The sequence below is a fragment of the Artemia franciscana genome, chromosome 20 (genome assembly GCF_032884065.1).
Source record: "Artemia franciscana chromosome 20, ASM3288406v1, whole genome shotgun sequence".
Classification (NCBI taxonomy): domain Eukaryota; kingdom Metazoa; phylum Arthropoda; class Branchiopoda; order Anostraca; family Artemiidae; genus Artemia; species Artemia franciscana.
In genome coordinates this window covers 17,825,235-17,841,494 of record NC_088882.1, presented here as the reverse complement: position 1 = coordinate 17,841,494, position 16,260 = coordinate 17,825,235, and the positions used below count along the sequence as shown (strand labels likewise).

The 16,260-nt window shown below is 35.1% G+C and overlaps 1 protein-coding gene across 1 annotated transcript in view; it reads right to left on the bottom strand.

The window, feature by feature from the left end:
- LOC136039832 (medium-chain specific acyl-CoA dehydrogenase, mitochondrial-like) overlaps positions 1-8,814 on the bottom strand; it is a 63,007-nt gene extending 54,193 nt beyond the window's left edge. Inside the window, exon 1 of the mRNA XM_065723745.1 lies at positions 8,648-8,814. Coding sequence (XP_065579817.1) covers positions 8,648-8,668 — 21 coding nt within the window. The 5' untranslated portion in view covers positions 8,669-8,814. The remainder of the gene's footprint in view (positions 1-8,647) is intronic.
- Positions 8,815-16,260: the final 7,446 nt, after the last annotated feature.

Here is a 16,260-nt window from a genome sequence, read left to right as displayed (position 1 = left end):
CCGGATCCGATTCGAATTGAAAATGGAACATTTGAGACATAAGATCTTTCTATATATCAAGTTTTATTAAGATCTGATCATCCATTCATTAGAAAAAGATATTTCAATTTTCATGTATTCCAAGATTTCTGGTTTTCCCCTCCAATTCCCCCAATGCCACCAGATCTGGTCAGGATTCAAAATAAGAGCTCTGAGTCACGATGTCCTTCTAAATATCTTAAGATCTTACTGAAATTTGATATTTAGAAGGATCTTGTGTCTTTCTAAATATCAAATTTCAGTAAGATCTGATCACCTGTTCATAAGTTAAAAATACATAATTTTTTCTAATTTTTCCAAATTACCTCACCCCTTCTCAACTCCCCAAGAGAGCGGATCCGGTCCGGTTATGTCAGTCACGTATCTTACACTATTGCTTATTCTTTCTACCAAGTTTCATCCTGATTTCTCCAATCTAAGTGTTTTCACAGATTTTAAGTCCCCCCAACTCCCCCAATGACACTGAATCCAGTCTGGATTTAAAATAAGAAATCTGAGTTACAAGGTCCTTTTAAATAGGAAATTTCATTAAGATCCTAATCATTCCTTTGTAAGTTAAATATAGAGCCGTCTTGGCCGAGTGGGTTGGTGCGCTGTATTCGGGATCCCTTGTCTGAGAGGACGCGGGTTCGAATCCATGTGTACCCAATTCTTCAGTTTGGGACGGGGTCAGTGGCGTGTCTCTGTAAGCTTAGCCAGAGTCGACCCAGCTCTAAATGGGTACCTGGAGAAATCTAGGGAAGGTAAACAGGAAGGATGTGCAAAAGCACAGGATGACTGGCCCCCCACCCCCCATTGCACTTCCTGGCTGAAGGGCCAAGAAACAGAGATCAGCACCGCCAGTACGGACTGTAAAGTCTAATGCCGTATCCTTTACCTTTACCTTTTTTTAAGTTAAATATAACTCATTATTTCTAATTTTTCATAATTAACCCTCCCCTCCAACTCTTCCGGAGAGAGCGGATCTGTTGCGGTTATTACAATAACGTATCTTGGACTTGTGTTTATTTTTCCACCAAGTTTCGTCCTGATCCCTCCACTCTAAGCATTTTCCAAGTATTTAGGTTTCCCCCTCTAACTCCCCCCTATGTAACCGGATCCGGTCGGGATTTAAAATAAGAGCTCTGAGACACGATATTGTTCTAAATATTAAATTTCATTAAGATACAATGACCCATTCGTAAGTTAAAACTGCCTCATTTTTTCTAATTTTCCAAATTAACCATCCCCCCACTCCCCCCAGATGGTCAAATTGGGGAAACAATTGACCATTGACAAATTAACTAGTCCCTGATATGCCTGCCAAATTTCATCATTCTAACTTATCTGGAAGTGCCTAAACTAGCAAAACCAGGACAGACAGACCAACAGACAGACAGAATTTGTGATTGCTAAATGTCACTTGGTAAATACTAAGTGCCATAAAAACCAAATAAGCTTCCAGTTTTAAACCTTGGGGATAACTTTCTTAGTTAATGCAAAAGAAGCAAATTTTTGTCTTGATGGATCAACATCAGCCAAAACCAAACTTACCCATAGCCCTAAATCCTGAAAGCATCAGACCATAGTCTAAGGCAAAAATGCAAGTGATCCACACAAAAGCTGCAGTAAAGGGAAAAGTAGAACTATGACAGAAATGCCAGGAAAGAGCAGTAAAAGCAGAGACTCAGCTAAGACTCACTACGAAATAGAAAAAGTCACTTAAAAAAGTAAAAGGTTTCATTCATTGCTGACAAAACTAGAGACAGCATTTCAGACACAGATATGCAGGTCAACAATGAGTTGGATGATGAGTCTTTACACAGTGGAAGCATTGGTGGGCTTGAGATTGACAGAGAGTTTTCTTGTGGAAATTCTGTAATAGTAAGATTTATGGTGGGAAAGAAGCAAAACTCTGCTGTTTACTATGTTGGCAAAATTGAAGAAATAAGTGGCAGAGTAGAAAAAGTAAAATAGTTGCACAAGTCTGGTGGGAAGCTAATCTTTCCTAAATGCCAAAATTGTCTGGAAACTGACTTTCAAGACACTATCATGAAGCTTCCTACACTGGTTTCAGTAAGAAGAACTGGACAAGCAGCCTAAGCTCTTATATTTGGCTGCGATTTGGTCCAATTTCCAATAAGATAAACTAAATGATACATTTAACTTGTATATTATTTGAATTAAATATTAATATTATCTGAATACATTATTACAAGAATTGGACAACAAATGTCCAGAAATACAATGGGTGTGTCCAAAGTCAACCTGTGGTTAGAGCAACTTTGGACATTTAAAGATATCTTACATTTTTGGGTCTCACAAGAAACACCTCAATGGATGTCATTGTAGGAAAAACAATCACCAAGAAAACTAAATCATTAAGCTATCTATATATGTAAAAAGGAAGTTCGTATGTTTAAATATATACCTTGTAGGGGCCAAAAACCTTAAAATGCATGGTTTTAATCCTTCCCCCTTACATATTCACCAAGGGAGATTTATTCTAGGTTTAATTATTGCCTTATCATTGTCAGAAACCAATAGTTCTGCCCTGGACTATATATGGCCCTAGACCAATAAGTGGGCAGGAAGATATGAGATTCTGCATTATCACCAATCACTAGGCCTATGTTAGAAAAGAGCATTAAATAGAAAATTTAAATGGGTGAAGGTCTAAAATAGCATTTCTTTAAAAGAAGACATACTACAACAAAATGAGACATTTTCAGATTGCTAATTTTATGTTATTTTGTCTAGTTTTGTTCAGATTTTTGACATTTCATCCCAAGCTCTCTCTCCCCCTTTTAACAGTCTCATATAGTCCTTGGCTATACAAAAACTAACCAAAAAAAATTTATCTAATTCTTATAAATATCAGCAAGCATAAATGAATCATATTTCCTAGTTTTTAGCCACTTTTATATGTTTTCAATCAGTTTTAATCAATTATTATGTTCTTTTTTACATAGCCAAGGGCTATATGAAAAAAAATAGGAGAGGAGGCTGGGGATAAGTTGTCAAGAATGCAAACAAAAACATTTAAGGAACATAAAATTAGCAATGTCTCTTTTTGTTTGGTACTAGTTGGTACTTCTTTGTTATAGTAACCCCACTCAAGCATTATGCTGCATAAAACTTGAGAAAAAAACTGGTTTCATCTGTCTGTATTAAGAGACAATTAGCTTATGCTCAGTTGAAAACAAGAGGCAGGTGACAAAATACATTAAATTTACATAATTAGGGCTATATATTTGCACATAAGGGGTGGGGGTAAAGGATTTGGACAGCATGATGTTAGAAAACAATTCTTACTTCATAATATGCAGAGTAATTTTAGCTAACACACTTTGCGTGGAGACACACCATACTTTACCCCCCCCTCCTAATGCGCAAATATATAGCCCAAATTTGTTTCTAATGTATTATATTTTCATCATGTTTCAACTATACTTCATTAAGTAACTTTAAAACTGCTGCTCATTTTAAGCTTTAAATTTTCTCTTTGTTTTGACCAGATAATTTTTTTTTGTTATTCCCAATGTGTTTTTAATGTAAAAACACAAAAATAGTGGTTCATCATCAAGGAAATAGGTCATCTACTCCTTATACAAGATCAGCATAATATCAACCAAGGAAAATTTTGCTCTTGTTGGCAGGTCTAGTGCTTGGAATACATTATAGTGAGAAACAAGTGTCCATATGAGACAGTACACGAGTTTTTCAAAAATACAATGTTTTATCCTGTTATTGATGTTCTAACTATAGAGATTGAAAGTAGGCTAGAAGAGAAAAGTTTGGACATTTTGAACAGCTTAAGCATAATGCAATGTACAAACAAAATGGACAAAGACAGTGTAAAATTTGTGTGTAAATACTTTATGCTTGATTTTGAATTCTGCATGTCTGAGTTAGTGTATTTACATATTTAATGATATAAAGAACAAAAACATTTCAGAAAGAGCATCTGTTTTTGCTGAAAAATACTCTGAATGTTTGTTTCCTCTGAAATTTGATCTATTTAAACTGCACTCTACTATTCCTATGATTTCTGCCTTGTGTGAAAGATCTTTTTGGCAATTGAAAGGGAAGGACAAACTGACCTTGATAAAGTGATAAAAGAATTTAATATAGAAAAACATTAACAACTACAATTTTTGTAACAAGTCTGCATACATTGTAGCCTAAGTTTATTTTATATGTACACTTGTCTGATTTTGAAATATTTAGACTAAATTAAACTTGGAATTATATGCAATGAAACTTGGAATTATCCTGTATTTTTGTTTTGTGTAACCTGCTTATTGCAAAGCTATTTATTAATATAAAGCAGTGAATCCACTACCAAATCAACTTAATAAAAAGTCATAAATAATATTTCAATAAATCATGCATAGTAAAAGTTAAGCACAACAAATTTAATCTTACAGAGTCAAAATCTGTTCAAAATTGCATACAACAGAACAGCATATTAAATCGGGCTGTTGGAATTGTGCTTGGTCCAACTATAAGGTAGAGCATCATGTACTGGAATGGGAGGGGGTGAATTGAGGGGGGTAGGTTCTGGAACATTAGTGATGAATTCTGCTGAAAAAAGTTAAATGTATATGAAATACACCTTAGCCTACTTAAAAGCATTTTTAAACTATACTAATGTCTCTTGCAGCAACTTATTGCTGATAATCTTAGTAAAAGCTTGATTGCCAGTACTTGATTTATGTTTACTTATATTGTGTGATTGGGATTTAACCTAGTAGTATCTTTGGTAAATGGTAACTTTTCTTCAGTAGTGCTTGAATAAAATTCTTACCCCCCCCCCCCAAATAGAAATTCTGGCATTATACCCTTGGGATCAACTAACTTCACTTCTTAAGTGGGTTGCTATAGCAGATAAGTAGGCTTAGCCCACTGAGTAATCTGTAAAACTTCTGTACTACATATAGTCTTAATCTTTTAATTTGCTGAACTCAACTGTTAGTAGCATAAATAGTCTTTTTATGTAAAAGATTTTATAACATGGTATATAGGAACAAGGTGGACACAATACTTAGTTCTTTTTTTTATCCTTTTTCTGAATATTGCAGAATCATTTGCAAATGTATCCCCCTCTCTAATGGCCCATATATATGAAAGATAATGTATTGTTTAATTAGGATGCTTTTTAATCTAGTCTGGTTTTGCCTTAGCCTATAGCTTCTAGACTATGTTAAACCAGTTATTTTCTTATTCTTGAATTAATGTCTGTAGGACCTTATTTACCAAAATAGGCCTATTATTGGAATTAATTTTAAAAAGTGGATAGCCTAAATATAGAGGAAGCATGATAGGCTAATCAGATTAAGAGGAAGATTCTGCATATTACAAAGTAAGACTTTCATTGTTTTAGTGGGTTTTTTTTTTTAGTTTCTATATACATATTCATTGGGTTGTATATGAATCCATTACATGGGGGAGAGGGAGTGTATTTGACAAGTGAATTGATTTTTATGCCTATATTTGGAGATTATAAGGGGAACTGAGTAGGCTGGTGTCTTCACCTTGTTTCTATGTCAGCAATGGAATCCTCTATAGCCCATACTTATCCAGCTACTTTCCAATATATAAAAAAACTGCCATCAAGAACTTAATCTGCATGGAGGATTGAGACTAAAAAGCTTCACAAAACTAAAGTTTTAGGCTACCCTGTTTTCTTAAGGTTTTGCTGAGGCAATTTTAATATTACAATAGTCTGCTCTCTACTCATTCCCCAAGTCTCATCTAAATAAAAAAAAAAAAAAGTTAAAATTCTAGTTGATCAACTTCTTGCTATCTCAGAAAGGGGTTAGGTTAGGAAAATGAAACTTTCAGGGATAGATCTACAAGCTAAAGTAGCCTATGTCCCAGGAAGGTATTTTGAAGTACCTAACTCTACTCCTTCTCTCTCTTGAGGGCCCTGACCTTTGATGACCTTTAGAAATATGCATGATATAAAAGTGAAATTCTGCAAAATAGATCTTCTGCTTGAATATAGTTCAACAAAATTGTTTTCAGCTTCACAACTTGGTAAAATTGGTGCAAACAATATTACTGGCTTTCAAATAAAGTGAATATACCACTCAATGCCTTTTTTAATGCTGGTCACAAATAGGGTAAGACAACCAGTACTGGGACACTTTGATCACTCTGCCTATACTGGGACAGAATCTTTGATTGGATTACAACATGTCCAATACTGGGATAAAAGACTTTAATCTTGGACACCCAATCTATAGATTTTTCTGGGTTGCTTCCAAAAAACCTGTTGTCTTTTGTCCCAGTATTGGACATGTTGCAATCCAACCAAAGATTCTGTCCCAGAATAGGCAGAGAGATTGAAGTGTCCCAGTACTGGTCATCTTACCCTATAATAATTGCTTCTACCACAAATTCAGATTTAGGCACTTTTTGACCTCTTAAAAATGAACTAGCCTATATATGGGGTCATTACAAATCTGTAATAGTTTAGAAACAAATTTGGGCTAGATATTTGCACATCAGAAGGGACGGGGGGGGGGGGGATAAAGCATAACATATATTAAATACATAAACTAACCATTGCTGTATTTTTTTTTTGTGTTTGTGCTGTTGCACTGGTGATTTCTCTTCTCATTAAAATTTGATGTACACAAACACATAAAAAAAAAAAACAGCAATGGTTAGTTTATGTATTTAATATATGCTATGCTTTACCCCCACCCCCCTGATGTGCAAATATATAGCCCAAATTTGTTTCTAAACTATTACAGATTTGTAATGACCCCATATATAGGTCATTTTTAAGAGGTCAAAAAGTGCTTAAATCTGAATTTGCAGTAGAAGCGATTAATATATTTGTAAAAAGCATTAAAAAGGCATCAAGTGGTATATTCACTTTATATGAAAGCCAGTAATACTGTTTGCACCAATTTTACCTACAACTTTGCTCAATCCCAATTTATAAGGTTTTAAAGATATACAAACACATTTCAAACATTTTGAAAAAAAAAAACATTGATATGGTTCAGAATCCTACCCAAATAAGAGGAATTGCATTTTCAGAACTAAAGGCAGAGAAAAAGCAACTGGTAACTCAAAATTAAGGTAAAATTTTGTCAAAATTTCAAAAACCTGTCATGCAGGCAAATCTCAGGGATCTCTAGAGGGAGAAGGAGTCAGGGTTCAGACAGGTTGGTTTGTTTCAAATTATAGGCTCTGTCCTATTTTTATAGGATTTCCTGAGCCCAAATATAGGATTCAGAAGTCCTTGGGATCAGATCTATGGTAAATGGCATGGATGCCTGGTCACTTAAATTACCAAGTTTCATCCCAATCCCTCCAATCTAAGCGTTTTCCATGATTTTAGGTCCCCCTGAATTCCCCCAATGTCACCAGATCTGGTTGGGATTTAAAATAAGAGCTTTTAGACATGATATCCTTCTAAATATAAAATTTCATTGAGATCTGATTACCTGTTTGTAAGTTAAAAATACCTCATTTTTCTATTTTTTCAGAATCAACCTCCCCCCAAACTACCCCAAAGAGAGCAGATCCATTCTGGTTATGTCAATCATGTATCTAGGACTTGTACTTATTTTCCCACCAAGTTTCAGCCCAATCCTTCCAATCTAAAAGTTTTCCATGATTTTAGGTCACCCCAAACTCCTCCCAATGTCCCCAGATCCAGTCAGGATTTAAATTAAGAGCTTTGAGACACAATATCCTTCTAAATATCAAATTTCATTGAGATCTGATCACCAGTTCAGAAGTTAAAAATACCTCATTTTTTCTAATTTTTCAGAATCACTCCCCCTCCCAACTACCCCAAAGAGAGCGGATCCATTCTGGTTCAGTCAATAATGTATCTAGGACTTGTGCTTATTTTTCCCACCAAGTTTCAGCCCAATCCCTCTGCTCTAAGTGTTTTCCAAGATTTTAGGTTTCCCCCTCAAAACTCCCCCAATGTCACCAGATCCAGTCGGGATTTAAAATAACAGCTCTAAGACACAATATCCTTCCAAACATCAACTTTCATCTTATAATAGCCCATTTGAATAACTGGGCCATATTCACATCAGCCAGCCAGCGTTCATCCAGGAAACACATAAGTCACAAGAACTCCAGTCTCATTAAGCAGAGACTGCTAGCCTATATGCTGATCTTCACTCATTTTGGACAGGCCCAAGATGACAAAAAACAAAACATAGGCTACTAAGTCAACACAACAGTATAGCCCAGGCAGAAGCAGCTTACTAAGCCCGACACAAAGCATTAATTAAGTTCAAACAGCTCAACAGCTGTAATTAATTATCAATCTACACCAAAAGACAAAAAATTGCAAATCATGAGCAATATTCTTAGTGCTCTTCAGCCAAAAATACAGAAATAATAGGATTTTAGCCAAAATATAGGCATTTTATAGGAGTGCATTAAAATATAGGAATTTATAGGCGAGTCCGAACACTGAGGAGTGGAAGTGGGTAGGCCTACTTTGAATAGCCTACCTTCCTGGGATAAACTTTAGCCTGTAGACCCATCCCTGATAATTTCATTTTCCTAACATAACCCCTTTCTGAGATATCAAGAAGTCACTAAACTAGAATTTTACCAAAAATACAAAAGAATGTCAATTTACTTTAGAGATAGAAACTGCCATTTCAGAGCTTATACAACTTTATTTTTGAATAAAATTTGCCAAATATTGCAGCGTTGCGATTTACTCTGATGCAATAAACAGGTTTTCGGATTTCTTGTCTGTAAATTTTTAAAGTTGAATGCTGAAGTTTTAGTGATCTTTTAAGGTATCTATATATATAAAAATAAGTTGTTTGTTTGTGTGTCTGTCTGTCGACTGACTTCATGTTTGTGTGTCGTCTGACGTCATTATATGGATTGAGCTGTATGTCGTCATGAAGTTGTTTGTCGACTGACGTCATGTTTGTCAGTTGATGAAATTACAGACCGGGACACAAATGATGACCGAGACACCAGGACACAGGGAATATAAATGACGACCGGGACACTCAAAGAGAAATTACAGACTGGGACACCGGGACACAAATAACGACCGGGACACGGGGAATATAAATGACGACCGTGACACAGGGACACAACTACAACGGGGACGCCGGGGGGCACAGGGGGATATATAAATGGCGACGGGGACACAGGGAATGTTCGATTAGCAATCACCATCAACAGAGTTCAAGGGCAATCATTAGAATAATGAGGTATAGATCTGAATACGGATTGTTTTTCCCATGGACAATTATATGTTGCATGTTCAAGAGTCGGTAAACCTGACAATCTATTTATTTGCACAGAGAATGGGACAGCAAAGAATGTTGTATATTCTCAAGTTTTACGTAGTTAAAAACACATATATATATATATATATATATATATATATATATATATATATATATATATATATATCTATCTATATTCACAGGTGGGACACAGGGACACAACTACAATGGCGCGTGACTAATATGGCGCGTAACGACTTACGCGCACGCGGGGGCTTGGGGGGGCGAAGCGTCCCCACCAACTAAATGTTAGGATGGCGCGAAGCGCCACCCCTACAGCTAGTATATATATATATATATATATATATATATATATATATATATATATATATATATATATATATATATATATATATATATATATATATATATATGTGTGTGTGTATATATATATATAGGTCAAGAATTTTAGGTACTAAATTTTATGCCATCGTGCTTTTTTGTGAGTCAGAGTTGTTCATTACTACAACAAGTAAAAATACCTTTCGAAGTGATCCAGAGTGGCATGACATCTACTCGTCAATTGCAATTTGCTGTGTTATGACAGGACGGTGTTTAGTACTTTTTGTAGAAGGGTTTTGGATTTTAAATACAAGAAAAAAGTATTTAAACATGTACTTCTGTCTTAAAGTCACTAGACAAGAAAGGATGGTTATAAAAACATCATCATCAATAGGTATTTCAAATACTCTATGAGAAATATGTTTAAATATTTATTTAAAATACATGGAAAGGATTGAAATACATATTTACAATACATATTTAAATATGTTTTGCCCTATACAACTGGTTTAATCAGCATTTAATTCTCTGTAATTTAAAAAGCTGTCCCGTTTGTAAGCTTAATATTAGAAAAGATGTATCTTCATGTGATGGAATGGAGAATTTGACAATGACTGAACTTATAACTAAAGCAATCTTCCCAATGGACTATAGTCGCACCACATCTTGAAGAACGAGGCACTGGGATTAAATAAGTATTACAGCCCACTGCTTGACTTAGTTATTCAAGGAAATCCGGAAAAGGATTGAGATACTTGTGCTTCCTTTTTGGAGACGAACAGAAAGGGCTTTGGGATATGTCAATAAAAAAAGTCAAGAAAGCTCCTAACAACAGCAGTAATTTTTTTATAACTTCCACATAATATTTTTTTGACGAGAAAAACGGAATGAATGCAAAACTTCAAATTTTTATATGTTGGAAGATTTTGATAAGTTATTTCACTGTAATAAAGACACGGCCGTCAGTAGTCTTTTAACTTTGGGGGGGGGAGGCGTCTGAAATGTGCCGACTAATTCGGCTAGGTTATACTACAACAGCAGATATTTGTTACTTTGTTTTTAGGTATTAAATTATGTTTATTAGTTCAGAAAATTGTCATATATATCATATATGGAAAATTGTCATGAAAAACACAAATATAAAAGCAAAATCAAGATAAAGAAAATAAGGTAAAATTTAAGGCTGCGCTGCTTTTCAGCTTTCCACTTTTCTACATGTAGGTCCAGTTCAATTTTTTCATTAAGTCTAATTCTGACATCAAGAGCATGAAATGATCATGTCAATCGTTTCCCAAAGTTGGTCTCAATCGGTTCTTGACGATTTTCACTTTGGTGTGCTTTCGTTCAGCAAAGTTCCGTTTTAAAGCATATCTCGAAAGAAAAGAGAGTAAGAACCCAAAAAGCACAGAGCAAGCTCAAACTTATAGAGATCTGCTGCATAGTAATACCGCTACTTTGTAAATTATGTATATCTAAGTATAATCCAATATCTCTGAAACTCACATGGCTTTTATAGACATAGACATAGACATTTTTTATTTTCATCCAAAATATATAAATTAAACAAAGAATTTACCATTAACGGCCACTCTTAAGACAAAAGAGTCCTGACTGTGGCCGCAATTCTAACCACCATGAATCTGCTAAATCATTTCTTCAAATGATTTTGAAGAAAGAAAAAAAATCCTTGGAGGGGGGGTAAAAAAACAAAATAATTAATATTAAATACTAAATAAATAAATACCCTTTCCTCTTATCACACTTCTCTCCTTTTTAAAAAATGGAATTTAACCATTCTCTTGAATGATGCCAGACTTACTGCCGCTCTGAACGATTCTGGAAGGTCATTCCAGACGCTGACACTTATGTTCCTGAGAACAAATCCTCCTCTCGTTGAATTTCTTTTCTCGTGAGTCAAATCCTCCGAATTCCAGGTAAAATAAGGTGATAAAACGAGTTAGTTTTAAAAAAATCATAAAAGTACTCAGGGCTTACCTTATTTACACTTTGAAAAATAAAAATCGCTAGCTGGTAATCACGCAGCTCGCCTATGTTCAAAATATCATTCTTTCCAAAACACTCCGCAGTATTCTGACAGTTTTGAAATTCTTCTATCAGACGCAGTGCTTTGTTTTGTATTATTTGAGTTCTTTTATAATTCATCACGAAATGGCTTGCCCAAACAGAACAACCGTACGTGATGTAAGGGTGAACAATAGCACAGTATAAAAATTTGACAACTGCTACCGGGAACAGTTTTTTCAGCCTCCTTATCACTCCCAATCCTATAGCTGCTTTTGCCGACACTATTTCACCATGCTTCTTCAAAGACAAATTATAATCAATATAAACTCCGAGATATTTACAAAAAAACACCTGTGTTATGCTAACACCGTTATAAAGCACATTTTCAAGAAGTTCAGGTACACTAGTTCAACTATACACCATAAAATTTGTTTTTCTTGGATTTACTGCAAGGGAGCTTAGAGCTGTAAAAACATGAAGCCGACTTTTTTTTGTTGCTAAATGGCTTTTTCTTAGTTTTTGATCAGACGATTTTGAGGAAAAGCGTGGGAAAGTTGGCCTAGTAGCCCTCCAATTTTTCGGTTACTTAAAAATGCAACTAGAATTTATTAATTTTTAACGAACGTTTTTATTAGTAAAAAATATACGTAACTTACAAATTAACTTACGTAACGACCTTCTATAGTCGTATATTTTTATCGTGCATATGAGGGAGTTTGCCCCCTCGTTAATACCTCGCTATTTACACTAAAGCTTCAATTTTGTCACAATTCTTTAAGATTGACCCCTGAATCACAAAGGCTGTAGAATAAATAGTTGAAATTACTAAAAATACTTTAGCGTAAACAGCGAGGTATTTAGGAAGAGACGAACCTTCGGAAGGGACGTGGTTCACTTTTTGCACAACCTCTTTTTAAGTCCGGGCAAACACTGTGATAGCTGTATCATCGACGAAAGAGATTAAAACTGAATCATTTAGGTAAAATCGAAGAGTATCCACATATACCAAGAAGAGTAACGGGCCAAGGAGTGATCCTTGGGGAACAACACAATTTATAGGCATAGCTGCACTAATATATATCACTCATCACCACTTTCACTGATCTTCCACACAGATAAGACCGAAACCAACTTAATGCTGTATCTTTAATTCCAAGGTTCCGCAGTCTTTTCAGTAGAACTTCAAAATCCATAGTGTCAAACGCTTTCTTCAAATCAATAAAAACAGTTAGAGGGATCAAATTATTTTCTAACGCACTATTTACACAATCTAAAAGGTGGTGAACGGCATGCACTAAAGAATGGCTTTTCTAAAACCAAACTGCGAATCTGACAAAAACCCAAGCGAATTCATGTACTCGTATATTTTCTTATACAGTACTTTTTCATAAATTTTTGAGAAGAGCGGTAGAATAGATATTGGTCTCCAGTTGGAAATATCTCTTTTATCGCCTCCTTTATGGAAGGGTATACGTTTTGCCTGCTTTAGTTCGTCAGGAAACACACCTTTTTGAACAGATAAATTGACTAGATATAATATCACAGGTAAGAGATACGCAGCAACTGCTTTAAATGCTTTAATGTTTAGGCCATCAACACCAGCTGCATTAGATTTGATCGATTTCACTGCTTGGGTAACGTCATCCATAGTACATTCGGTAAAGTAAAATGAGTGATGAAGAACCCGGTTATCGTCAAACTCCTCAGTATCTAGCTGTCCGCTTTGATCTTTTGCCTCTTGGTTTATTTGCGATCCTATTTTGGTAAACAGCTTACAAAACTCTTCATTAACTTCTTGCCTCCCACTCACAGTTCTTTCACCTATGGCTAACTGTTCAGTTGATGCTGAATCCTTACCATTGCCGAGAACACTTTTAATAGTCAGCCAGGTCCCTCTAATGTTTTCTTTCTGAGATTTCAATTTCTCTCCGAAATACTCCCTCGTTGCAGCTCGTTGTGCAGAATTCACCCTATTTCTTGCCTTTCTGTACTCTTCCCAACTGTCATCACTCTCACAATTGAGATAATCTGAGAATAATTGGTCTCTCTTCTTCATCATTTCCAGTATCTCTTCCGTAATCCGTGGCTTCCGCGGTTGGTTTTTCTTCTTAGTTGCAGTTTTTAATGGGCAACACTGATCATAGATGGTCGTAGACCGTCATAGATGGTCATAGATGATCATAGAACTCAATCTAATTATTATTTCCTTGTTCATCAATTGCAAATTATTGATTATTTTAATGAAAATTTTTAAAATTTACTATCCTTTAACAAGCTAACGCTCGTTCAAATTTTCCCATGAAAAGTAAGAATCTGCCCAGACTTTTGGAGTCTATCCTATCAAATCGTGTACTTACAACTAGGACATCTGCTAAACTTTTTTGATAAACATCTTCAGTAGTGCCAGAATGCAAGATGCAAGGTGGCTGCAAGTACGAAGCACTAAAGCAAAAGGCACCACCAAAGACTCGAAGCTTTCTGTTGGTTTAAATTGCACTAAGCTATCTGGCTGTTCGAGATGAAGTTTGCTCGTGACAGGGCCTACAGTTTTCTTTGAGCTTCCTGGCTATAACCATTTTGGAATATGAAATAGAGAGGTATCTTGCAAAATCTTTGGCCTAATCTTCGGTTCGGTATCGTTTTTCAGTTTCTCACTATGATGCTTTAGAATATGGGTAGCTTGACAATCAGAGTCAAATTCGTAATACCTTTCATTTTTTTTTCTTTGAAACAAACTTCACACAGGCTCCTTTGGTTTGAATTCATTTCCACGTGTGTATGTATCACAAGGCTTTCTTCTGGAATAACAGTGCAACGCAGGTTACTGAACTTCCTGCTTTATTTTTTCTCTTTTTTTTGTCAAATAAAGTCTAAAATAAGTAAAATGCCGCAAAGCAGCAAAATTTTTGAATCTAGAATTAAAAATTATTTCTTTCCCTTGCAATTTTAGTTTTTTCATTCCCTCAGTTATATGATTGGTTATAGGGCTTTTGAGAATAAGCGAAAGAGGTCTAGTTGTGTTAAGAAAAATGTGTTACTGCTCTCAAGCCTACCAGCTAACACTGAAAGACCTCTATATAATATCTGCGAGCAGTTCACAAAGATAGTAACAAGACTTATTCCTGACCCATCATCACGTGCAGATTGAAAACCGTCGTTTAGCCAGAAGGAGACCGATTTGAACTCCAGAAGGCTTGGCATTCCAAGAAAAAGAAGAAGACAAGTCGTTTTCTAGAAGCTATTCCTTTCCAGAAACTTCATTTTGTGCTGAACGATACCGACTTTTGTCAGGCTTCACCCAACAAAAGCCGTTTCTCAGGATCTTTAGGGGGTAGGACTCTCCCCCCTTTATGGTGTCCCTGAATAAAGACACTATCGTCCTTGACAAAAAGAGAACTTTACCTTATGCCAATGAAAACAAATTCAAAAAAGTTTAACGAGAGGAACAGAATGAGTGCCAGACTTCAAACTTTGATTTGTTGGAAGATTTTGATAAGTGATATCCCTGTAACAAAGACATTGTCGTTCTTGACAGTGATAGGACTGTGCCTTATGTCAATGAAAAAAAAGTAAAGAAAGTTTTAGACAATAAAAGTATTTTTTTAATTCCACATAGTATTTTGCTTAATGAGAGGAACAGAATGAGTGCCAGATTTCAAATTTTGATTTATTGGAAGATTTTGTTAAATGATTTTACTTTAACAAAGACACTGTCGTCCTTGTTTTATGGCTTCAAAACAATTTCAAAAACAAGCATCAAAAACTTGATAACTCTGGAATGTGTAAATACCAAAGCTTATGGAATGCAACAAGTCATAGCAAATAGAGTGCAAATAAGTCTTGGAATTACTAGAAGGAATCCAGTCGCAGTAAATACTAAACGCTTTAAGTATTTCCATGATGTGGTAAAGCGTGTTACAGAAATGTATAAAGTGGAAAACATGGTGAGTGCCTCTCATGAATAAAAATATGAAAGCTGAAGCTGTTGGAGAAGCACCAGCTAGAAGAGTCTGTATTCATAAAAGACGTATTGAAACAAGTTCTAAATCATAAACATGGAGAAAAATAAATATTAACATTGTTAGTATTTTGTGTGTACTTTCCGGCTTGGGATCTACACTTAAAAGAGCTCTAGAATGTTTACGTTTTCACGCTTGCTTTGCCATTAATAGAGCTCATCTTAGTTGGTTTGAAGCTATTTGTCATAGCTATTTTTTCTCACTCTTGTTACAAATTTTAACAATTATTGTAACAATTGTAACAATTACAAATAAATTTGGGTACGCTCTTTTAAGGGTCTAACAAAAAGAGATTTTTCAAAGAAAAATAAAGAGCCTTATTTAAACCTATCATGAGTAGAAATTAAGTCGTATAATATTTCAAAGTAGAAAAGAATCAAAATTACTATCAACGAATAAACCAAACCCAAAAGTAATAGAAATAAAAATAAATGATCACATTAAACATAAAGATAACACATACTACTATACAAGAATAAATGAATCCCAAAACTAAAAGCAGTTAAAGTGAAAAATCAAGTTAAACTTGAAACGAATAGAAATAGCCATATACAGGAGTAGGGCTGCTACCCCCAAAATGTTCTAAAGGCCAAATCCTCATGATTTACTATGTG